Source organism: Lithobates pipiens, unplaced genomic scaffold (assembly GCF_037356315.1).
Source record: "Lithobates pipiens isolate NorthernLeopardFrog02 unplaced genomic scaffold, aLitPip1_a1.2 Scaffold_18, whole genome shotgun sequence".
Classification (NCBI taxonomy): Eukaryota; Metazoa; Chordata; class Amphibia; order Anura; family Ranidae; genus Lithobates; species Lithobates pipiens.
The window spans coordinates 337029070-337056370 of record NW_027507758.1 but is presented as its reverse complement, the minus strand read 5'-3'; the positions used below and the strand labels follow the sequence as shown (position 1 = coordinate 337056370).

At 41.8% G+C, this 27301-nt stretch overlaps 1 protein-coding gene across 7 annotated transcripts in view; it reads left to right on the top strand.

Annotated features, from left to right (window-relative positions):
• Positions 1–27301, top strand: part of MYO6 (myosin VI) — a 416768-nt gene that overhangs the window by 109587 nt on the left and 279880 nt on the right. For all 7 annotated transcript variants that reach the window (XM_077487353.1, XM_077487359.1, XM_077487358.1 and 4 more), the window contains one exon: positions 15757–15830. In XM_077487353.1, the coding sequence (XP_077343479.1) occupies positions 15757–15830 (74 nt within the window). The remainder of the gene's footprint in view (positions 1–15756; positions 15831–27301) is intronic.

Below are 27301 nucleotides of genomic sequence, written 5' to 3'. Positions count from 1 at the left end.
AAATTCAAAATTGGCCTGTGATGGGGTATGTGGATCACAATCGGGAAAAAGCGCCTATGTCGGACTCCCACATCATAAGTGTGGATGAACGAGGTAGACCAAGGAGGACGCATGGGTCGTCCGTGTGCAGGGAAGAAGCCCCATAGTGAAAGCATCAAAAGGAAGTATGTATTTCGGGTAGTAGGTAATTTGATAAAGGTTTCTATGCAAGGTATTTCTATGTAATTGCCTAGAGAATAAAACATTTTTAGTTAACTGGTTCTATTATCTGAAGGCAATTTAAAACAATAGTACCGAAGGAAATAATAACTGGGTTAAACCTGGAGTAATAGATAGAATTTTAATAATTCTCAACTATCTCGTATATATTGCAATGGTATGCCTGGAGTTGTTACTATTTCGATTAACTGTTCATATTCAATCTATATTATTAGACAACATTAAAAAGGTCATATTATCTCGGATCAAGTATAAACTGAGTGAGGCTGTTTGGAATAGTAGGGTTATATTTGGCTAATGATTGGGTAAAGAAATTGTCCGTTTTCCTCTAACCCCTAATTAGCCTGAACATTTGCAGTATTTTACTGTTAGTCATTTCCTGACCATTTGTGAAACTAAAATCAAAAAAAAAAAATACTTAATTTATAAGAAAAAGCAAAATATTTCCAAATAGCCTCTTAGGGGTTAAATATATAGGATTAATTCTCAAGTCACTTATAGAATTGGAAAAGAAGGCATTGTTGCTGGTTGTGAAAATAAGTAAAAGTAAACGTAAACGTCCCACGGGTTCATGTGTTCAACCAGGATATATTTATCCCTTACAAAACGACTGAAATTACTATAAGTTAGTGTTTTCAGTCCATGGAGTCTCCTTGATCCAAAGGAAGTGGGGGCATATCTTATTCTTTTGTGAGAATGATGATTTCCGTTATTCCTTGTATTTTGGGGTGTGTTGCTTGTTGGTGAATATGGTGCTGCTCTTCTGTGCTGTGGGAAGTGCAGGTTGTTTCATGCATCAGGTTTATTAGAGTTTGTGGTGTTTCTTCAACTGTTCTAGAGGTGTATCTCTTTCCTTGAAAGGTGAATTTGATGGAAAAGGGAATCCCCATTGGTATATAATGTTGTGGCGTTGGAGTTCCAGAAATTGGGGTTTCATTGAGCGTTTTTTGGTAATGGTGAGCTGGGATAGATCCGCAAACAGCTGGTATTTGTAACCTTGAAAGATTAAATCTTTTTTTTTTTAAATCTCTGGCCGCTGTCATAATTTGCTTCTTTGAATGGTAATAGTGGAATTTTACAATTCTCTCTCTTGGGGGACCATCTGTTTTCTTTGCTGCGAGGGCTCGGTGGACTCTGTCTAATTCCAGACGTTCAATGGGGATGGATGGTTGAAGTTCTTGAAACAGTTCTTGTAATTGTAGAGTGTAGGTCTGTCACCATTTCTGGAATTCCTCTTATGCGCAAATTGTATCTCCTGGCCCTATTTTCATAGTCCTCTTATTTAGATTGGAGTAATAAATTCTCTTCTTTCAAATTCTGCATTTCAGTCATATTTTCCTGTGTGTTCATTTCTATTTCATCCATTTTTAACTCCAAAGCAGCAGTGTGGTTACCTAGCTCTCTAATCTCTTTGGTTAGGCTGGTAATTATCTGTTCAGAGGTCTGCTTTAATGCCTTGTTGAGCATTTTCTCGAACTGATGCAAAAGTGCTGGAGATCCTGAGGAAATTTGTGAGGGATTATACGAAGGAGTTAGTTTGGTTTGAGACAGCAGGAGAAATTGGCTGGGTTGTTTTTTGCCTGTGGGAACGTACTGAGGCAGTGAATGAGGAGGGAACCGCCGCCATTTTAGCTGTGGTGTGCCCCTGTATGTCCTTTGTGAAGAGAAGTTTTGGTTTGCCACGGTTTCCTCCCAACACCATTGTGGCAGCTTAAAATGGTATCTGACTGTTCCCTGGTAGAAGGGGGTGCTGAAGAGATACCTTTTTATCCTGCTATGACCCTTATGAAGGTGGCTTTATGCCTCGGCGGAGCGGAGCTCCATGTCTGTCCCGCTAGACTCCACGCATGCACTTCCAGTTCATTTTTCAAGCAGCAAGTGATCTTTGCAATTGAAGCTTTAAAGATAATTTAATTATAGTTATAATTATATATAGTTGTGGCTAATTATTTTAGATTTAAACTAAGGGTGGATATTGTGACTTGAAGGTAAGGTTATATAAACAATGTCATTAAAGTATTTAATATCGAAAATAACAAAAAAAAATAAAAATACTGTTTTTTTATTCAGAATCTTAAATATTTCAGCATGGCCAGTTCACGGTAATATTTGCACATTTAGTGGCCATGTTACCTTCCTACATTGCCCAGACCAGCCTGCAATATGGCTTTATCAAGGTCCTGGACCTGTCGAAAGTGTGAATTAAGATTCAAAACATTGATAACAGTAAGGTTACTAAGCGTATTTGTGAGTACATTTGAAAAATCGATCTGAGCATTAGCTGTCTGGATGAGTGAAACTGCTTCCTCGAGGTCTGTTATTAGCAGTACACTTTTCAGTTCTACTACCTACCATTAAGATCAATTGAAACAAAAATCCATTATGCGAGTCACACCAGAGGGAGAAGACAAATGAGACTATTTCACTTGAGTGCCTACAGCTCTGTATGTGTCAGACATGTGTCAGACATACTAATCTTGGGTAAAGGTGTTGTGTGGCTACACCACATTTGGCTATCTGGCCTCTAGAGCTGTGCTTAGGGAATAAGAGTGTGCTCGATAGAAAATGTTCAGACCAGTTTTTCTTAGTTTATTTGTTAAATTGATGCTTATCTAATTACTCTGGATGTGCTTAATATTTTACATACCGTATATACTCGAGTATAAGCCGAGATTTTCAGCCTCTTTTTTGAGGCTGAAAGTGCCCCCCTCGGCTTATACTCGAGTCATCGCCGTCTGACTGCTCGATCAGCGTATCGAGCAGACAGACGGCGGACATACTACAATTTGAAAGCCGCGCCTCCTTCTCCGCCTCCGCCTGTGATAGGCGGAACACTGAATTTCCCAGCAGCCTGTGTTCCGCCTATCACGGACATCGTCTCATCCTCGTCCGTAGTACGAGGATGAGACGATATCGGTGATAGGCGGAACACAGGCTGCTGGGAAATTCAGTGTTCCGCCTATCACAGGCGGAGGCGGGGCTTTTGAATTTTAGAATGGCCGCCGAGGCGATCCTGGCAAGGCACGGGACGGAGGCAAGGCAAGGCACGGCACGGGACGGGACGGGACGGGACGGAACGGAGGCAAGGCACGACACGACACGGGACGGAGGCAAGGAGGCAAGGCACGGCACGGGACGGAGGCAAGGAGGCAAGGCACGGGACGGAGGCAAGGAGGCTCGGGACACAGGTAGGCTGGACACACACACACACACACACACACACACACACACACACACACACACACACACACACACACACACACACACACACACACACACACACACACACACGGACACACGGACACACGGACACACACACACACACGGACACACACACACACGGACACACGGGCACACGCGCACACGCGCACACGCACACACGCACACACGCACACACGCACACACGCACACACGCACACACGCACACACACACACACACACACACACACAGACGGACACACACACACAGGGATGGATGGATGGAGACACACACACACAGGGATGGATGGATGGATGGATGGATGGATGGAGACACACACACACAGGGATGGATGGATGGATGGAGACACACACACACAGGGATGGATGGATGGAGACACACACACACAGGGATGGATGGATGGATGAACACACACACACACAGGGATGGATGGATGGATGGACACACACACACACACAGGGATGGATGGATGGATGGACACACACACACACAGGGATGGACGGACACACAGGGACGGACACACACACAGGGATGGACAGGCATGTCTCACCCTCGGCTTATACACGAGTCAATAAGTTTGCCAGTTTTTTTGGGGGTAAATTGGGGGCCTCGGCTTATATTCGGGTCGGCCTATACTCGAGTATATACGGTAGGTGTCCATATATTCCAACTAAATGGCATCATATTACACAATGCTCATATAGTACAGAGGGCTAGTAGCATTATAGTGAAGAAATGGCTGTGTGTTTCACCAGACTGATCACATACTCATTCTGATTTGGAGGGTCTGGTCCATTATTAATCAGTTGATGTACACTCTGTGTTCTAATGATAGAAGCTGCTGTGTCTGCATTCCTTTGGAAGTAATTGAACTTTAGGGAGTATCTCGCCAAAACTTCCATTTCTATTGTAGGAGGTGTCACCAGGAATATTGCTTGCCCGTAATGAAGTGCATGTTCCTGTAGAAATCTTCTCTTCACTGATGCTGGCCCTTTTCACAGTGGTGATCATCCAGCGCTGCATGAGTGACAGGCACAGATGAGCTCAGGTGTGTTTGTATCCTCACCAGGAAGCTGTCGCTGTACAAAGGCAGCTGCAATTTATAACATCCAAGTGAGAGGTATAACACCAACATGTCAGAAAAAAAAAAAAATTAAAAACAGAATCACTGATTTGGAAAAGGGATCACCCCCCTTGTGTCAGTATTTTGTTAGACCACATTTTGCTTTAATTCCAGCCTTTAGTCTGTTGGGATATGTCTCTACTAACATTGCACATCTAGACTTGGCAATATTTGCTCACTCTTCTTTTCAGAACTGCTCAAGCTCAGTTAAATTTGATGGTGACCATTTGTGGACTGCAATTGTCAAGTAATTCCACAGATTTTCAATGAGGTTCAAGTCTGAGCTTTGATTAGGCCATGGAAGAACGTTCACCTTTTTCTCCTTTAACCACTGCGTTTGTCATTTTTGCTGTGTACTTTGAGTCATTGTCATGTTGGAAGGGAAACCACCTTCCCATTGACAACTTTCTGAAAGAGGGCAGCAGATTTTCCTCCAGAATTTGATGGTATTTTGCCTCATCCATTTTTCTTTCTATCCTGACAATTGTTCCAGTCCCTGCTGCAGAGAAACACTCCCATAACAGGATATTACCAACTTCATGCTTGAACCCCTAAAACCCCAACTTCATTGTTAAACCCCAAAATCGTTAGTCATTATATAGTTTGAAGGTGTGTTTTTTTTTTTTTTTTTTTTTACCTCAAAGTGATATTAAAGGGGTTGTAAAGGTAAATGTTTTTTCACCTTAATGCATTCTATGCATTAAGGTGAAAAAACATCTGACACTGCCGGCGCTCCCAGTCCCCCCGTTTTACTTACCTGACCCCTCGAAAATCCCGCGCTCGCCCCCGCCGTCCTCTTCGCCGCTCAGCCTGGCCGCTGATTGGCTGGAGTGGGTGGATTCAAAGCAGCGCAGCCATTGGCTCGCGCTGCTGTCAATCACATCCAATGACGCAGCGCGCCGGGGGCGGGGCCTTGGGATACAGCGAGCGGCTATAGCCGCCGGCTGTATCACGGGAGCGCGCCCGCAGGTGCTTCTCACCAATGCGAGGGAGCTCGCATGAACGTGAGAAGCACCTGTGGGAAGAAGCAGAGACATCCGCCGAGGGACCCCAGAAGAGCAGGTTCGGGGCCACTCTGTGCAAAATGAGTGGCACAGTGGAGGTAAGTATAACATGTTTGTTATTTTAAAAAAATAAAAAATTTGACTTTACAATCCCTTTAAATCTCGTTGTTTTGTTATTTTAAACAAACAAAATTTTTTTTATACTTATCTGCTCCATGCAGTGGATTTGCACAGAGCAGCCCAGATCTTCCTCTTCTCGGGTTGCTCTCCGGCGCGCCTGACCCCTCCCTCCTGCCAAGTGCCCTCACAGCAGGCAGCTTGCAGTGGGGGCACCCAAGCTGAGCCTGTGCTCTGTGTGTCCATTCAGACATAGAGCCACAGCTCACCCCTGCCCCCTTTCTTTCCTCATTAGCCCACTGACTTTGAGAGCAGTGGGAGCCAATGACGCCTTCTGCTGTGTATCAGCCAATCAGGAGGGAGAGCCCTGGACAGTCGAGGATCTTGTGCAACATCACTGGATCGAGAGGCTCAGGTAAGTATAAGGGTTGCTGCTGCACAATGAATAATGAATTTTTTTTATCTTCATGCATAGCATTGTACAAAATGTTCTGCTATGTGATGTGTTGACTACTTTATTTTTTGCTTTATCATAGACTCAATATACATTTTAATCCTTAAGCTCCTGGAAAAAGCGTATACAACACAAAACACGTTGAGCAATGAGCAATCTTTGTAACTGGACATCACCACCCCTTGAGTAGCCACCATTGGACATCTGGCCAATAGAAGATTATGGTTGTGTACTGTATCTCTAATATGTTACTTAATTGTAGGCTCCCTACATTTATTCTAAGGCTCTCTAGTGATACCTAGCCCAGTTATCTGGTTTGGGTAACACAATATAAATAAATAAAAACCTTTTGTTAAACAATATTCATCTTCAGTGTGATACCAGTAAAGTCCTAAACTTTCTCCTATTTTCTCAATATTCATGCCTAGAATACAATAGGGGGTTGCAAACCTTGGTGTTTTTTCACCTTAATGCATCCTATGCATTAAGGTGAAAAAACACCTGTCAGTGACTGGCCCCCCAGCCCCCATACCCCCCCCCCCCGTTTACTCACCTGAACCTCAAACTTGACCCATGGGGACACGCTGTCTCTCTGTCCAGGATTCTCGGCTCTTGATTGGATAGATTGATAGCAGTGCAGCCATTCTCTCCCACAGGGGGGCAGGGTCGAGTCCTGCATTCGGCCTCCATGGAAGCCAAATGCTGGACTAGGGAGTGCGCCCACAAGGTAACCCCCTCGGGGAAGTGCTTCTCCGAGGGGGTTATCAAATGTGGGGAGGACCCGCTGGGGGACCCCAGAAGAGCAGGTTTGGGGCCACTCTGTGCAAAATGAGCTGCACAGTGGAGGTATGATATGTTTGTTATTATTTTTTTTTTTTTTTTAAGTTTTTGCCTTTATTACCACTTGAATGCATTTGACTTTCTATGGTGGCACACAGAGAAGAGGAGGACCCCAGAGTGTTGGCGGGGGACCTGAGAAGAGGAAGATTGGGGCTGCTCTGTGCAAAACCATTACACAGAGCAGGTAAGTACGATTGTAAAGTTAAAATGAAAGGTTTTTTTTCAAATAACAAATTCAAGGTCTTAGTGCTTGCAACCGAACTGTTAAGCCATCAAATGGCTGGTGTCATAATTGATCAAATGTGCAGCACCATGTCAAGTGCAGATCAAACATAGGCTAAGATGGCAGCTTTGTTTCTAAAGGAGAAGGAGGGCTTAGTTCCTCTTTAACATTAGCTGCCAAAATATCTATTATAATTTTTAATACAGATACCTACTGGTTCTAATTTGATTTTCAAATCTTCATTCCTTTGTTCCAAGTTCTGCACCTTTTACATGATTCACCCATTTAGATGCTGAAACTTCTTCCAAGGCTGGTGCAAATACAAATTGTTACATTTTGGGAAAAATTTAAAACAGATATCTTTTCCAAGGTTTATAAAAGTACTGATTGCTACATTTTCAAACATTGTATGTATTATTTGTATTCTATATACTTTTTTTCCAAAGTTCAAACAAGTACAAATGGTTTTGTTCTTTATCTTTATTTTATCCCTGTATGCAGATATTTTTTTTCCAAGGCTCCTACAAGTACAGATTGTTACATTGGTGAATAATGCTTAGCTACATGAGGAAGCAGATCAGTTCTGAATTAAGCTGTTAAAAGTTTTCATTTTCTTTGTCTTTATATACCAATCTATTATGGTGTCGAATTTGAGCAAGCTTATTTGAAAGGCCATGATAATAATCGTTTTACTCACAATGGTATTTAATAAGAATAGTTGACTGATCTGTGTTATAAAATGTAATCCTACACTTTTGTTTGAGCCACCATTGTGTTTTATGGAATGGTATATATTTTCTTTTAACATATTTTTATTGATATGTACATATTATGGTCTTGGCTATATTATTATCTTCTTATGATCTTATCATGTTTTATATTTATATCATCTGTTTTGTAGCTCCGATGAAAGAGGGCAGTCGTTGCCCTAAAAATATGTTGGTTGTCTTTTATGATCAAATTACGAGATATTAAATACTTTTTGGACTCTTTTACCTTATAGTTTAGCAACCATTCTTGTATGTTTACATTTTTATATTCTGGTAGCCACTGAGGGATGCTTCTTCATTTTGGGAGTTGCCTCACCAAGCTAGTGAAGAAGCATCCCTCAGTGGCTACCAGAATATAACTAAAAATGGAAACGTACAAGAATGGTTGCCAAACTATAAGGTAAGAGTCAAAAAAGTATTCAATAGCTCATAATTTGATCATAAAAGACAGCCAACCTATTTTTGGCACAACGACTGCCCTCTTTCATCGGAGCTGCGTATGGGGCTGAAGTGTGAGTGTATACATAGACATAGAAATCCCAGTGCCTTTTCAATATTTCTTCGAGCAATAAAAACTTTGCAGGGTTTATATCTATAACTAAGAAAATAAGGTTTTGTATTGAGATGCACTTTTATCCACTTGCTTACTGGGCACTTAAAGTGGTTTGGTACCTAAAAATGAAAGTTCATGTTATTAAAATCAACAGTTAGCATACTTACCTAAACGAACCCTGAAAAAAAAAAAAATTATTTACTTACCTTTTATTTCTGATGTTTCAGCTGACTTCCGGGTTCTCCTCCCGTGGGAGTAGGGGTGGCTATCGTCCTCGCAATGGTCCCTGGGAAATTTCCCAAGAATCCATGGGGGACATTGAAATTGCGAAATCTCGCGAGATTTCGTTCGGACGCCGGTCACGTGACGAGGGCGTGTACGAATTTGCCATTTTTAAAGTGGGCAGGCAGCTGTATCTGCCATTACACACGAGGTAGCAAGCAAACAAGTGATTGCTTCTGTGGGTTAGTTTTCATTCATTCTTTGTTCTCTGTGCTGTGTGGTTTTCGTTGCCTTGACAACGGGGCGGGAACTTCCTGGAGTTTTTCTTTCCTTGTCACTGCTCTCACTGAGCATGTGCAAGATGGAGCGGAGCATGCTGGGAGCCAGACGTCATCATATACCAGGAAGTAAATGCCTGTGGGCTTCAGACGCCCACAGTTAAAATGGAAAATGCCAGAGTAGGTTTTTATAAGTCATCCTGAAGAAAAGATTCGTCGCGCCGGGGGTCAAATAAACGCCGGACGTGGATGCCAATCGAAGCTAGCACTCACCCACCAGTGAGACAGGTAAGAAAAAAATAAAAAAAGAGCGGAATCCCACTTTAAACACCCTTCCTGCCCAGACCAATTTTCAGTTTTCGGTGCTCTTACACTTTGAATGACAATTACTCAGTCATGCAACACTGTACCCAAATGAATTTTTTGTCCTTTTTTTCCCACAAATAGAGCTTTCTTTTGGTGGTATTTGATCACCTCTGGGGTTTTTATTTTTGCGCTATAAATGAAAAAAGACCAACAATTTTGAAAAAAAAAAAACGCATATTTCCTTGTTTCTGTGACAAAATTATGCAAATTATTAGTTTTTCTTCATAAATTTTGGCCACAATTTATACTGCTACATATCTTTGGTAAAAATAACCCAAATTAGTGGATATTATTTGGTCTTTGTGAAAGTTAGGGAGTCTATCTCTCTTCTTGTGACCCGAACAAGTCGGGAAAGTACAAATACCCCCCAAATGACCCCTCTTTGGAAAGTAGACATTCCAAGGTATTTAGTAAGAGGCATGGTGAGCTTTTTAATGTTGTCATTTTTTTCCCACAATTCTTTGCAAAATTAGGATTTTTAATTTTTTTTATTTTTTTCCACAAAATTGTCATTGTAATAGGTTATTTCTCTCACATGGCATGTGTATACCACAAATGACACCCCCAAAAAAATTCTGCTACTCCTCTTGAGTATTACAATACCACATGTGTGGGACTTTTTCACAGCCTGGCCACATAGAGAGGCCCAACATGCAGGCAGCGTCATCACGTGTTCTAGGAGCATAAATTACACATCTAACTTATTACACTTTTGAAGGCCCTGGAGTACCAGGACAATGACACGTGACACTGATGACAGATGGCACTGATACGTGGCAATGATGACACTTATACGTGGCACTGATGACACGTGGCACTGATGACACGTGGCACTGATGACAGATGGCACTAATATGGGGCACTGATGACAGATGGCACTTATACGTGGCACTGAAGACACGTGGCACTGATACATGGCACTGAAGACACGTGGCACTGAAGACACGTGGCACTAATACGTGGCACTGATGACAGATGGCACTAATACGTGGCACCAATGACGCGTGACACTGATGACAGATGGCACTGATAAGTGGCATTGATGACATGTGACACTGACAACAGATGGCACGTGGCACTGATGACAAATGGCACCGATACGTGGCACTGATGACAGATGGCACTAATATGTGGCACTGATGACAGATGGCACTATGTGGCACTGATGACACGTGGCACTGATGACAGATGGCACTGGGGACAAATGGCACTGACAACAGGTGGCACTGGGGACAGATAGCACTAACAGGTGGCACTGGGGGCAGGTGGCACTGGGGTAGGATGGCACTGGGGCAGGATGGCACTTTTTTAACTTTTTTTTTTACACTTACGGCCGCTGCAGCCATTCATCTCTCCCCTCTCACACTCTGTCTGTGTGAGGAGGGAGAGCGACGCTGAGAGATAATCTCATGTTTACATATGAGATCATCTCCCATTGGACACGCCGATCGCGCTTTAAACGGCCGCTGTGATTGGCCGTTTACAGCGATCTGTGTTTGCCTGTCTCCGGGGGACCCGCCAAACACAGAACTTCCCCGATGCGTGCCCGCGGCGGCGCGCATTGCGGAAGTAAACATTAGGACGTCCAGGGACGGCCTCCCGAACTAAAGCGCCTGCTCTACGGCCGTCATTCGGCTATAGGGCGGGCGCGAAGAGGTTATAAATCCTAGCTTTAAAGCAACCCTGGCAGTCAAAGTAAATATGTCAAACAATGCCCCGGTAAAAGATATGAAATAAATATGTACCTTTTAGTTTTTACTAACTTTAACAGGGACATCTTTTTTTTTTTTTTTTTTTTAGACCGTTCATTAGTGGGGAAGGAATAAAATACCAATCGGTGTTATTTTTATTTTTATTTTTTTAATGGCCTTGGCCCCCACTGGGACAGGATAATGATTGAAAATCTCTCCACTGGAGACATAGACTGCCTCAAAATACACTTTTTTATAGTAAATTGGGGAAGGATCAGAATGTCTTTCAGGTTATTTTTTATGATCTGGCTTCCTGTCCCTGTACTGATCTCTCCACTAATTATTGTCTTGCTGTTACATATTGTCAGAATGACGTAAGGTGAAAATCTCTCCAGCATTATCTGGGACAGCTATAAAGCGTTTGACAGAAGTATCTACTTTTTCCTAGTTTATTCAAATTGTGCTTTGGGCTTTAATGCCAGATTATGCCCAGTGTTTGATAATTAAGGAGGCAGGGGGCATATGTATGTTTTTTAGTTGAAGTAGGAGTTGGATGTATGACCGTGGTTCTCAACCCTGCCCTCAAGTACCCCCAACAGTTCATGTTTTGGGAATTTCTCTTAGATAAAATAGCTGTCCAAAATTTCAAGACATTGACTCTGATTTAAAGCACCTGTGCAATATGAAGGAAAAAATGCCAACATGGCCTGTTGGGGGTACTTGAGGACAGGGTTGAGAAACAATGTCTTAGACTAATATGACTCCCTATGGTTCCCTCTTGTACTGTTCTATAGGGTGATAATCACACTCTTCTACATGTAGCCAGAGGAAAGAGAACACAGTGACGTACTGTAATAATTTATATTTCCATTAGATGTTGGAAACTCTTCAAGCTAAAGCATTGTCTGTGTTTTTAGAGCTGCCTAGTCATGAGATACAAATACTAGCCATAAACAGACATAAAAAAAAAAATCAATCCTTACATGTAAAAGGTTCGTAGTCATGCTTACTTTTTATGGAGTCCTGGTCTAAAATTCAACATTTTTTATTTTTTTTGTGATTTGTAGTGTATCGTCAAAGAGCTATGATGTGTGCAGGAACATGAGAAAACATTCATTTGACTGATGTTCTCATACTTTGTGAACTGTATGACAGCATTGCTTTGACCGAGGCATCTATGTGACATCTATCATTAAGTAATACTAAAGCAGACAGGGCTGTTTTTCTACGGAAATTGTTTATTTCTTGGTTACCAATTAACAAGGAATTTGCGATTATAACTCCTAAGTCATTTATTACCACTTGACTCGTATGAATGCAATTGCTGCACAAAGTCCATATGTAATCTTTTTTTCTTAACCACTCCCATTTTCATTGAAAGAATATACAAATTTTCTTTTTCTTTTGCAAACCAGAAGCAAAAGAATAAAAGGATCACTTTACGACTCCATTATGTCTGAAACATTCAATTTCTAAATCTCGAAGTTGGAAATTTTTTTTTTTTAATTTGAAGATGTTTCCAAAATAATTTTCATGGTCTAAATCGGCCCTTTTCAACCTTTTAAATAGGAGAACCCCTGAAATAAATGTATTGTCTGTTATGTATCACTGTTGTTTTCTATCTTGCTTTAATAAAAACAAAGTGAAAGAAATCATTTTACTGTCATGGGGAACCCCTGCTAAATGGCTTATTTGCATGGTTCATAGGTTGTAAATACAATAATACATAAAATAATAAATCATATAGTATATGCATAATTGTCACCCAGAACATGGTGAAAATTGTAGTGCCCCCTTTACATTGATGGTCAGTGGAAATGTGTCTACTTATATTGGCTGTTGGTGGCCAAGTAAGAGAATGACCGCTTATATTAACAGTCAGTGGGAAAAGGACACTCTTATATTGTTGACCAGTGGGAAAACTGCCCCCTTACGCACAGCTAAAAGGATAATTATATCATTGGTTATTGGCAGTTAGAAATTCTTCATTGCTCAAGGTAATCCTAGCAGCCTCTGGAGGAACCCTAGTTGAGAAACCCTGGTCTAAACTCTTAAATTTATCATTAGATATATTGATGACACAGTAAATAGACAAGACAAAAATGAAAAATATTTTAAGTACTCAATTTATTTTTGTCCAGATAAAGTACAGTTTATAAATAGTGGTCTACCGTAGTATTTAAAAGTCCATATAAAACTACATTCAGATGTTCTCTTAATGTAGTAGAAGCTTTGTCAGGTTTTCATTGTCGTGGTCCCATTACAAGAAATTATGGACAGTCAGGACAGAATGTGAGGGCGAATCTACTAATGGGAACACCTGTTCCAGCACTTGCTTGTAAGGTCCCTTTTACACAATTGTTCCCATCAAGTTCACCTGTCTGTTTTTCAGGCAGACCCCATCGAACTCTCTATTCTGCTCTATGGAGTGGCGGAAATCTGTTTACACCTGCCTACCTCCAATCAGATCCGCAAAAAAAACAAAATGGGGATTCATTACTCTCTGCCTGGGCAGATCTAATCAGAGGGCATTCGGGTTTAAACGAAAAGCTGGTCCATTTACGTCTGACCACTCATAGAATAGAGCGGGCTGTGTACTTGTCTGTCCTGCATAAGTGCAGCGGACATGGACCTGTCATCCATCCGCTCCGTGGACAGATCCCCCTACTAAGCAAGCAGAGTCCATACGGAGTGTGGAAGGGCCCTAAATGTGGGATTGCCCATTACCTTTTTTCTTTTTCAGTTATGTTTTTGGACATGAAATGCATGGAAAATCTCTCTCTCTCTCCTATCTATCTATATATATATATATATATATATATATATATATATATATATATATATATATATATATATATATATATATATATATATATATTATAGTAGGGGTACATACATTAATATACACCTGGATTCTTTTCAGTCATTTTGTTACTCTGTCCCTCCTTTTAGTACTTTGTAATCATGTGGGGGTGAATTTAGAAAGGCAGTGAATGTAAGGGAAGGGGGCATGCGCGCCACAGGCATACCGCTTCTGCTGTGAATAATCACAGTAGATGCCGATCTGTGAGCACCAGGCACTGGATGTCTGCTGGCACTTGCCGATAATCGGTAAGACACACAGAACGGAGATCTGCCAATGCAAATAAGGCAGATTTCCATTCTGACAGGGAGGAAAGGATGGATTTTGTGTTTCTGCAATACAGAGAATAAAATCCATCTCTTCCCCTAGTAAAAGCAGGACATAAAGCACACAAAACACTGGCTAGGCAAGCAGTTAACCTGTTGATCACCCTCAATGTTTAACCCCTTCCTGGCCAGTGTCAGTACAATGACAGTGTATATTTTTAGCACTGATCACTGTATTAGTGTTGCTGGTTCCTGCAAAGTGTCAGAAGAGTCAGTGTCCGATAGTTTGACGAAATATCTCAGGCCCACTATAAGTCGCTGATTCCCGCCATTACCAGTATAAAAAAATAAATAATAATAATTTTAATTATAAATAATTTCATAAATCTATACAATAGATTGTAGTTACTATTGTTGCTCTTTTTTTTGTTGTTGTTTATAGTGCAAAAAATAGAGAATGCAGAGGTGATCAAATACCACCAATAGAAAGTTGTATTTTTTGGGGGAAAAAGACACAATTTATCTGGGTACAGCGTCACATGACTGCACAATTTCCATTTAAAGTAACACAGTGCCATATTGCAACAAACATGTTGGGGGGCATACCTTTCGGGGAGGAAAGTAGAGGCTAGGGATAAGGAAAAGAGGGGACTAAGAGGGAGTTTGTGGGGGGAAAAAAGGTGGTGGGATGAGGTAGAACTATAGAGAGGTGTTCCTCCCTCCAACGGGTGAGGTCCCAGGTTCCAAATGTGCTTCAGTGGAGGCAGGCATCCAAAACTAGTGAGGCTTGGGTTTCACATTTTAAAATTTTTTTACATTTTCACTTTTTTTTTTTTTTTTTATATGACCCTCAGCCCCCTTTCACACGTGCAGACCGTATGTCCGTATTTCATCCATCCATTTTTGGATGAAATATGGACATACTTGCATCCCTATGGGATAGCGGGTGTTAGCAGATGAACATCCGCTGACACCCATTATCATCTGTCTCCGCTATGGTCCGATTCTGCAGACGGGGGAAAATCCTGTTTTTTCTAATCATCTGCAGAGCGGATCGGATGAACACGGACAGACGGTCCGTTTTCATCCTATCCCCCCCCCCATAGAGGGGAGCGGAGATCTGACAGGGTGGTCCCTGCACAGTGTGCAGGGACCGCCCTGTCATCCACCGGCTCAGCGGGGATCAGCGGAGTGATCCCTGCTGAGCAAGTGGATGTTCACGGGGCAAATCATTACGGATCCGTCCCGTGTGAAAGGAGCCTTGGGGTGCATTCTCACTATTTGCATTAGGCTGTGATGGGCAGCCTTGCCTGCTGCAGTCCCACAAAGCAAAGCAATTTGTCATGTTTTCCACAAAGTCCGTTCATACCACTGTATTCTCTGCTGAACAAAAGAAAAAGTATGTAGTACCTTTCTCAGCACAGCGTTTTGAAAGGACCACATCTCATCTCCGCAGCAATGAATAGAACTAACTCGTTTTGTGACTTCTGTTATGTTTTATGTTAACGGTATAAATTGATCACTTTTAACTGTGGTTATCTTTTCAGGTTCTTTGATGTATCTTAATGAAGCTACACTCCTCCATAACATTAAAGTTCGGTATAGTAAAGATAAAATATATGTAAGTAGCTTTTCACTCTTTTCACACGTAATATATTTTCATTGATATGATATTTATTAGTATATGTGTGTATAATGTAAAATTGTAAATGATATATATATATATATATATATATATATATATATATAATTTACACAGAAAAGTGAGTACACCCCTCACATTTTTGTAAATATTTTATTATACCTTTTCATGTGACAACACTGAAGAAATGACACTTTGCTACATTGTAAAGTAGTGAGTGTACAGCTTGTATAACATTGTAAATTTGTTGTCCTCTCAAAATAACTCAACACACAGCCATTAATGTCTAAACTGCTGGGCCCAATTAGCCATTTTCCCTCTCTAGTGTCTTGTGACTTGTTAGTGTTACAAGGTCTCAGGTGTGAATGGGGAGCAGGTGTGTTACATATTGGTGTTTATCGCTCTCACTCTCTCCTACTGGTCACTGGAAGTTCAACATAGCACCTCATGGCAAAGAAGTCTCTGAGGATCTGAAATAAAGAATTGTTACTATATATAAAGATAGCCTAGGCTATAAGAAGATTGCCAAGACCCTGAAACTGAGCTGCAGCATGAAGGCCAAGACCATACGATGGTTTAACAGGACAGGTTCCACTCAGAACAGGCCTCGCCATGGTCAACCAAAGAAGTTGAGTGCACGTGCTCAGGGTCATATCCAGAGGTTGTCTTTGGGAAATAGATGTATGAGTGCTGCCAGCATTGCTGCAGAGGTTGGAGGGGTGGGGGTCAGCCTGTCAGTGCTCAGACCATATGCCACACACTGCATCAAATTGGTCTGCATAGCTGTCGACCCAGAAGGAAGCCTCTTCTAAAGATAATGCACAATAAAGCCTGCAAACAGTTTGCTGAAGTCAAGCAGACTAAGGACATGGATTACTGGAACCATGTCCTGTGGTCTGATGAGACCAAGATAAACGTATTTAGTTCAGATGGGGTCAACCAAGTGAGGAGTACAAAGACTAGTGTATCTTGCCTACAGTCAAGCATGGTGGTGGAAGTGTCATGGTCTGGGGCTGCATGAGTGCTGCTGACACTGGGGAGCTACAGTTCATTGAGGGAACCATGAATGCCAACATGTACTGTGACATACTGAAGTAGGGCATGATGCCCTCCCTTCGGAGACTCTGTCACAGGGAAGTATTCCAACATAACGACCCCAAACACACCTCCAGGACGGCCACTGCCTTGCTAAAGAAGCTGAGGGTAAAGGTGACGGACTGGCCAAGCGTGTTTCCGGACCTAAACCCTATTGAGCATCTGTGGGGCATCCTCAAACAGAAGAGAGTGCAAGGTCTCTAACATCCACTAGCTCCATGATGTCGCCATGAAGGAGTGGAAGCGGAAGCCAGTGGCAACCTGTGAAGCTCTGGTGAACTTCATGCCCACGATGGTTAAGGCAGTGCTGGAAAATAATGGTGGCCCCACACAATATTGACACTTTGGGCCCAATTTGGACATTTTCACTTAGGGGTGTACTCACTTTTGTTGCCAGCGGTTTAGACATTAATGGCTGTGTTGAGGTATTTTGAGGAGACAGAAAATTTACACTGTTTACACTCACTTTTTTACATTGAAGCAACGTGTAATTTCTTCAGTGTTGTCACATGAAAAGATATAATAAATAAATGTTTAGGAGTGTGTCTATAGGAATGCCTGACCATTCTTCCAGAAATGCATTTGTGAGGTCAGGCACTGATGTTGGACAAGAAGGCCCAGCTTGAAGTCTCTGCTCTAATTCATCCCAAAGGTGTTCTATCGGGTTGAGGTCAGGACTCTGTACAGGAAAATCAAGTTCCTTCACCCTAAACTCGCTCACCCATGTCTTTATGGACCTTGTTTGTGCACTGGTGCACAGTCATGTTGGAACAGGAAGGGGCCATCTCCAAACAGTTCCCACAAAGATGAGAGCATGAAATGGTCCAAAATGTCTTGGTATGCTGACGCCTTAAGAGTTCCGTACACTGGAACTAAGAAACCAAGCCCAACCCCTGGAAAAATAACCCCACCCTATTATCCCCCCTCCAACAAATGATTTGGACCAGTGCACAAAGTAATGTCTATAAAGACATGGATGAGCGAGTTTTGGGTGGAGGAACTTGACTGGTCTGCATTGAGTCCTGACCTCAACCCGATAGAACATCTTTGGGATGAATTAGAGCAGAGAAAAATGGTCAAACATTCCCATAGACACACTACTAAACCTTGTGGAAAGATTCCCAGGAGAGGTGAAGATGTTATAGCTGCAGCTGTGTGTGTAAAGGCAGCGTCCAAATACTTTTGGTAATATAATGTATATACAGTCCGGTCCATAAATATTGGGACATTGACACAATTCTAATCTTTTTGGCTCTGTACACCACCACAATGGATATGAAATGAAACAAACAAGATGCACTTTAACTGCAGTCTTTCAGCTTTAATTTGAGGGTATTTACATCCAAATCAGGTGAACGGTGTAGCAATTACAACAGTTTGTACATGTGCCTCCTGGAGAGTTTTCTTGATCTGGCCAACTGTTGTGAAGGGTGTTTTCTTCACCAGGGAAAGAATTCTTCGGTCACCCACCACAGTTGTTTTCCGTGGTCTTCCGGGTCTTTTGGTGTTGCTGAGCTCACCGGTGCATTCTTTCTTTTTAAAGATGTTCCAAACAGTTGATTTGGCCACACCTAATATTTTTTCTATCTCTCTGATGGGTTTGTTTTGTTTTTTTTAGCCTAATGATGGCTTGCTTCACTGATAGTGACAACTCTTTGGATCTCATATTGAGAGTTGACAGCAACAGATTCCAAATGCACTTGAAATGAACTCTGGATCTTTTATCTGCTCCTTGTAAATGGGATAATGAGGGAATAACACACACATGGCCATGGAACAGCTGAGCAGCCAATTTTCCCATTACTTTTGGTCCCTTAAAAAGTGGGAGTCACATATACAAACTGTTGTAATTCCTACACCATTCACCTCAGCAAGACCAAAAGACCCGGAAGACCACGAAAAACAACTGTGTGGTGGGTGACCGAAGAATTCTTTCCCTGGTGAAGGAAACACCCCTTAAAACAGTTGGCCAGATCAAGAACAGTCACATATACAAACTGTTGTAATTGCTACACTATTCGCCTGATTTGGATGTAAATACCCTTAAATTAAAGCTGAAAGTCTGCAGTTAAAGCACATCTTTGTTTCATTTCAAATCCATCGTGGTGGTGTATAGAGCCAAAAAGATTAGAATTGTGTTGATGTCCCAATATTTATGGACCTGACTGTATAACACACATCCTAAGATTTTATAACTGCCATTTCCATAATTGAAAGATGTTTATATGCCGTTACAAACCCCTTTTTTTTAAATCTTAAGCTAGACAAAGGATTTTTAATGTGACTGTGGTTTGCAGCGTTGGTAGCTGCTAATATAACACTTACTTTGTGCTGACTTCATTCTCTCCTCCCTTGTTTAGAAAGTAAGCACACACAGGTCTCCTTTGACAGCTACCAGCTCAAATGACGACCTTAATCTTTTATACTACTCTCAGGTTACCTAATTCTGCTTGATCAATTCTGACCAAATAACAGAAGTAATCCAGCCATCTGCCAGAATAGTAACAGCTGGAATATAGGTTTGACACAGAACATTTCCTAAGAGAAATGATGGTAATTGACACCTAATGACCATGTTTCCACCTTTCTCATCTCTTACTGTTCCCGAATAAAGGGGTGATGATGTAAAATGACAGCCATGTGTTTTTTTTTTTTTTTTTTTATACCATTGCTTGCTTTTTTTATTTTGAGCCTAGGCCTTCACTTGCTCAGCAACTTCTGAAATGCTTTTCAAGTTTGTTAGATCAAAGTTTGTATTATTGCCACAAAAGTATCATAAGTATTGCATTCTGTTGGTTAATCCCTGTTGTTGTAGTTCTAAAAGTGCATTTAGGAAGACAGATGTTGCATAGAGAATACAGTATTTTCTGTTTTACCATGCTAATCGTTGGGTTTATTAAAGTAAAACAACACTGCATCCAAGTACCACAACTGAAAAGTTCTATTTAATTCATTTTTAATGTTTAAAGCAACCCCCCCCCCCCCATCCATCCATGTCTCCATGCTTTATTTTGATGAGAGATCACTTTGAAAACTCCCCCTAGCGTTTCTGGCTCTGGCCATCTTTAGTAAGGGCAAACGATTCATCTAGCCTTTACTTTCTGGAATCCACCTGCCCTTTGATTAGGCATGCAGGTAGGATGGTGTGCTTGGTAAATGAAATGTATTGAAACCGCACTCCCAATTATTCATATATAACATTTGCAACTGTTCATGTAAAGGTTAATGGCATCAACACAACTTTCTGTGTTTAAAATGCTTTCACCAAATAATGTGAATGTGCAATCACCAATTGGCATGTTGTGCAGTAAATGTGCTTAAAATATTGTCCATAATTGAAAGCAACCAAGCAAATGTCTAGAAAAAAGGACCGTGTGCTTAGCTGAGAAAACCCCTCCTGAAGACTCCTGGACCACCAGGGATGAGGTGGGAATGTATGATCTGAATTTCCCAGATGAGAACACAGCAATAAAAACATAACAGAGGGTCTCACCCTTCCCAATTCTATCCAACAAAAAGATTTTGCCTAGAGATACATTTTGGGTTCAATTACAAATCACATTCATGAAATCTGAATGAAATGTCACTGTCATTTTTTAAGAGATTAATTCCTGCATCATGCGCTCCATCTAGTGACCAAAATGTGGTATAGGTTTCACATTGAGATATTTCATAACATGATGCCATATTTTGGTAGTTCAATGGAGCTGACAATCTAGGCATTAATCTCTTACAAAATTAACGAGTGCTTCTGAAATTCGTGTAAATGTTTTATAAATAGAACCTTTTTAAGCATTTTATATATAAAATTACAAGTTAAAACGTATAAAAGTAATACTGATCCAAAACCATTATAGTTTCCTGGTGCAATATATTAGTATAGTGTGCATAACCAGGCTTTTAATCTAGATTTAAAGCGGTGGTAAACCGGAAAAGTCCCCTGCAAAATAATAGCATTATGTGCTAGTATTTATTTCATACTAGCACATTTTGAAAGACTTGCCTTAGAACAAAGCCTTCCAGTGGCGCACTGTCACCGCTGACGGGGCTTCCATCTTCACCCCATCTCCCTCTTCATCTGGTCTTCCTTCCGGGTTCACAGGTTTTGGCAGTTTGACTGGCCAAGCCTCAATTAAGTCACTCCAGTGCATGTCTCTTTCAGTGGATGGAGTACAGTGCACATGCGCCTGTGACATCACCGGCAGCTACTATAGTAAATATCTCCTAAATGGTGCACGTTTTAGGAGATATTTACTGTACCTACAGGTAAGCCTTTATTATAGGCTTACCCAGGGCCAGGACAAGGGGTGGGCAGGAGGGGCAGCTGCCCCTGGCGCAATGGTTTATTGCAGGGGTAGGGGGCACCCTGACCCTAACCCTAAGGGAAAGGGGGGCGCAGTTTGGCATCTTTGCCCTGGCTGTTGGATGACCTTGTCCCGGCACTGGGCTTACCTGTAGGTATAAGTAAACAAGGTAGACATTACCACCACTTTAACCACTTGCTGCCTGCCATATAGCAATATGACGTTCGCAAAGTGGTTACAATATCCTGACCGGACGTCATATGACGTCGCCAGGATATCGAGACCTCGGGGTTGAGCATCGTGGCGATCGTTGTTGCGCTGTGTCAGTCTGACACACCGCAACTCCGATCTAGATAAAGAGTCTGACAGAATCCCTTTACCACGCGATCAGCCATGTCCAATCACAGCTGATCACCATGTAAACAGGAAGAGCCTTTGATCGGCGTCTGTCGGGCACGAGTAAAGGAGAGCTTCTCGACTGCTCCTTTGACGGAGGGGGGGGGGGGGCTGGGTGTGTGTGTCTGTGCTGATTATCAGCGCAGCCCCCTCGAGGATGCCCACACTGGACTGCCAGGGACGTCACCAGGGATGCCACTACTAGTCACCACCAGCTATGCCACCCTAGACCACCAGGGATGCAATCTGTGCCCACAATGGATGCCAATCTGTGCCCATAATGGGCATCACAGATTGGTGGGCATTGTTTGGCACTGATTGGCATCCATTAGTGTACCACTGCCACCTATCTGTGCCTATCCATGCCGCCTTTCAGTGCCCATCAATGCTGCATATCTGTGCCACCTATCAGTGCTAATCGGTGCCGCCTATCAGTGCTCCATTAGTGCCCATCATCAGTGCCACCTCATCGGTGCCCATCAGCGCCCGTCAGTGCAGCCCCATCAGTGTCCATCAGTGAAGGAGAAAACATACTTATTTACAAAGTTTTGTAACAGAAACAAAAATAACAATTTTGCTCTTTTATTCATTTGTTTAGCAGAAAATAAAAATCCCAGAGGTGATCAAATACCACCAAAAGAAAGCTCTATTTGTGGGAAGAAAGTGATAAACCACTTGCTTACTGGGCACTTAAACCCCCGCTCCTGTCCAGGTTTTCAGCTTTCAGCGCTGTCGCAATTTGAATGACAATTGCACGGTCATACAACACTGTACCCAAACGAAATTTTTTTCATTTTCTTCCCACAAATAGAGCTTTATTTTGGTGGTATTTAATCACATCTGGGATTTTTATTTTTTGTTAAATTTTTTTTTTTTAAAAAGACTGAATTAAAAAAATAAATAAAAAAATATATAAATATAATATTTTGTTATACATTTTTGCAAACAGGTAGTTTTTCTCCTTCATTGATGTACGCTGGTGAGGCTGCACTGATAGGCGGCACTTGTGGGCACTGAGAGGTGGCACTGAAGGGCATTGTTAGGTGAGCACTGATAGCTGGCAGTGATGGGCACTGATTGGCAGTGGTAGGTTACACTGATGGGCAACACTGCTAGGTGGCACTGATTGTCACCACTGGTGGGCAATGGCTGGTGGCACTGGCAGGGGGTACTGACTGGCACAGATGAGGCAGATGGGCCTCCTTCCTCTTCGGGACCAATGTCCCTTGCACGTAAGTTGGTGATTGACTTTTCCGATCTGTGATCACCTGAGTCTCGGTGATCAGAGCGTGTGCCACCTGCGCCCTGTAGGGGGCACACGGGGAGCGTGCAAAGGGGAGGCCGTGATACGACTGCCTCCCGGAAATTCAGGTCCACGCTGTAGCCCGGACGTCAAGTGGTAAACGGTTTGGGGCAATGCTGATGTTTTCATTTGGCTGCTAGCTCCTTAAAGCAGAACTTTACCCATAACAACTTGATAAAAAATAATGTTCTGTAGCAAGGAACATACCTTCCACATTAATAATTATGCCACCAAAATGATTGTGTGTCTCCAGCATTGTTCCTGTTTCTTGCTGGAGGCTGCCATTTTCCTAAAGCCCAAAGCCCAAAGCCCCTGAACATCAGTAAATCATGAAGAGAAACTAAACCTGTTTATTTAATAGTTTCAAAAAACAGTTACATTCCTGGAATGCCGGGATTGCAACTGTCATATTTGCTTGTGTCCTCCACTAAACTGTCAAGCCATCAAATGTCTGGTATCATAACTGATCACATATGCACCACCTTGGCAGTTTCAGATCAAACCGAAGCAGATTTTGTGGCTGTGAAAAATAGGAGGGTTTAATGCTGGCCATACACTATACAAAAAAATCAGCTGAAATTCAATCCTTTAGACAGTTAATTTTTCGCCCAGTTAATGGGCACAAAATTGTTAATCGCTGGGACGTTTTTGAGCCGAAAAAATGGAAGGATAAGTTTGAACATTTCTGCCGAATGAACGATAAATCGAAAGGTTAATGTGTTTCCCATCTTTACTTTTTGCACTAGATATATGTAAAAAAAAAAAACGAACAGGCACCATCGTTTGCTCTCATGGCCGAATGTTTTTTTTTTTTTTTTTTTAAATGGGTTTGGGCGATTTTTTTGTATAGTGTATGGGCAGCATAAAACTTTCAGTAGATTGGCCTCTACAAATTCAGCACTGCCTAAAAATGGAGAACGACCGCACATGTGCAGAGCAGGGTGAGACCGCGTTTTTTTTTTCTGGATTTTACACAGTACATACACTTTTAAAAAAAGTTTTACATAGCTATACCTGCAAAAGAGGCCTGCCTGAAGTGACCTAGCAGGACTTCATTTTCTGACTAAAGTTCCACTTTAAAATGCAGGTGATTACAGAATGGAAAATTCCCTCTTCTCTCGTTCCAAAGCTGTTACATGACTAACCTTGCAGGATATCATCCAGCCACTGGTGTATTCTCCCACCAGTGGGCTGTATAAAACCAGGAAAAATGTTATTACTGCAAGAGAGACAGAAAGGTGGGGGAGTTTGTTTGGAAAGCAGAGTCCACCTCGTATTCATTAACCACTTCAGCCTTGGAAGAATTGGCTGCTCAATGACCAGGCCTTTTTTTGCGATTTGGCACTGCGTCGCTTTAATTGACAAATGTGCGGTTGTGCGACGCTGTACCCAAACAAAGTTGACGTCCTTTTTTTTCCCACAAATAGAGCTTTCTTTTGGTGGTATTTGATCATCTCTGTGTTTTTTTATTTTTTGCGCTGTAAACAAAAAAAGTGACAATTTTGAAAAAAACACAATATTTTGTACTTTTTTGTTGTAATAGCCTAATATTGTTTTTAAAAAGGATTTTTTTTCCTCAGTTTAGGCCGATATGCATTCTTCTACATATTTTTGGTAATAAAAATTGCAAAAAGCTTATATTGATTGGTTTTCACAAAAGTTATATCGTCTACAAAATAGGGGATAGATTTATGCGTTTTTAATTTTTGCTAGTAATGGCGGATGATCTGCGATTTTTATCGAGACTTCAACATTATGGCAGACACATCGTACACTTTTGGCACATTTTTGGGTCGATTGACAATTATACAGTGGTCGGTGCTATAAAAATGCACTGATTACTGTATAAATGTCACTGGCAGGGAAGGGGTTAACACCAGGGGGCGATCAAGGGTTTAAATGTGTTCCCTAGGTGTGTGTTCTACCTGTGGGGGATGGGAATAACTATAGGAGCTGAGCGATTGTGGTTCCCAGCTCGTAGGAATGCACAATCTCTCTGTTCTCGCCTCACAGAACTGAGATGTGTGTGTTTACACACACACGGCCCTATCTGCCTCTTGTGCCCGCGGTCAGCGCCGGTCATGAACACGCCTGCTATCCCACTTAAAGGTACCAACGTATAGCTATGACGGTTCGTGGGATCGTGCCGACCTGCCGCTGTATGACGGCGGCTGGTCGGCAAGTGGTTAAGACCCTGTGGATTTCCAGTTTGTAGGACAGCTGATTGAAATCGGTGGATTCGTGGTTTTTATTTGGGCTATCCAAATTTACAAAACAAACCTATAATTAAAGTGTAACTGAAGGCACAACATTTCTAGTTTTGGATAGAGTGATTAGAACCCCTGTCAGGTCTTTTTTACTGTCTGTGCGCCCAATAGGAAACTTCACTCTCACTATTTGTCCTGTTCACTATTATCATTGAAAGTGAAAGAAAATCCTTTTTGGGTTCACATCACAACACTAAGGCTACTTTCACAACTGAGGCACTACGGCGCTAAAAATAGTGCCTGCATAGCGCCTGTAAAGTGTCTCTCCTGTCACTCCAGTGTGAAACCCAGAGGGCTTTCACTCTGGGGCAGTGCGCTTGCAGGACAGTAAAAAAAAAAAGTCCTGCAAGCAGCATCTTTGCAGCGATGTAGGAGCAGTGTATACACCGCTCCTAAAGCGCCCCCCTGCCCATTGAAAACAGTGGGGTAGCGCTGCCAAACTGCCGCTGCAGCGGCACTTTGCGAGCGGTTTTAACCCTTTTTTGGCCAATAGCAGGGGTTAAAACTGCCCTGCTAGCGGACGAATAGCGCCAATAAAACGACGGTAAAGCGGCGCTAAAAATAGCGCCGCTTTTCCGCCGATGCCTGCCCCAGTGTGAAAGTAGTCTAATAGAGGGGAAGAATCCTCCCCAATGGGGACATTTGTTCTGATGACACACTGGGATTTCCTCTCACTTCCTGTTTTGGCTATGGGACAGGAATTAAAGGGAAATCTCCCCATTGGGATGCATATGGCAAAAACTAAATTGACAAGGGTTTTATAACCCTCCCTTACTCTATTCCAAATGAAAATGAAGAAGTTGATGTAAAAGCAAAACTTTTTTCTTTGTGGATAGACTTTTTCCTTTTGTCATCTGTTTGCCATGTGGGAGGTGTCCTGTAGACACAACAAGAAATGTCATCAAAGTGAGGAGACTGAAAGGTCCCACCAGTAAAAAATAAATAAAAAAATCCTATACCTCAAGAATCCCAGAAATGTATGCAGTTTGCCATCTTTTGATCAGATTATAATTGGTATATTAAAATAATACTAAATATATATATATTTTTTAAATAACAGACTTTTCATACTTGCCTGCTCTGTATAATGCTTTTGCACAGAGCAGCCTAGATCCTCTGCTTCTAGGGTCCCCGTCGGCATTCCTGTCCCCTCCCCTCGCTGAGTGCCCCCATAGCAAACCACTTGCTATGGGGGCACTCATGCATACTTACTCCCAAGCCAGCCATAAGACACACACAGCATGGCTTGGTCCCACCCTGATCCCTCCTCACTGGCTGTGATTAACAGCAGCAGGAGCCAATGAGGAGTGAGAGAGCCTTGGCTCTCTTGCACATCACTGGATCGAGATGGGGCTCAACTAAGTTTTTAGGGGGGGCAGGGTGGGAAGCTTAACTGAGCATGTTTTTTTACCTGCATGCAAAGAATACATGAAGGTAAAACTTATGCCTTTACAACCACTCTAAGGCCTGATTCACACCTATGCATTTTTTTGTGCTTTTTGCATTTTGCAGATCCACACTACAGAACGTGTTCCATAGGGAACCATGTTAAATGGACTGTAGTATAAATCTGCAAAAAGCACAAAAAAATGCATAGGTGTGAATCAGGCCTAAGGGGTCTATATAAGAATATTAAAACAAGCGTTAATAAAACAAAAAAAACTTGAACATGTTAATACTTAGATTTTGGTGCCCTGGTGAAGTTTTGTTAATTATGCATTTAATATTGCTATATGTATTTATTATTATTATTATTTTTCGCTTTCATTATAAAATCTATACATATATTTATACATCAATACATATTTTAGGGACTTGTATGTATTCTGTATTTGTGTAAGGCTGGATTCACAATTTGCATTTTGCAGATTTGGACTACAGTCCATTTAACATGTTTCCTATGGAACACCTTCTGTAGTGCAGATCTGCAAAATGCAAAAAGTGCTTAAAATGCATAGGTGTGAATCCAGCCTTTAGTGTCATTTTTCTGCTAATGTTCTAGGAGTCATTTTTCAACAAGCTGACTCTTCTTTGAACTTAAACAGTTTCTTCTACCAGGAATGTTAATGTCTCACACTAACAAGA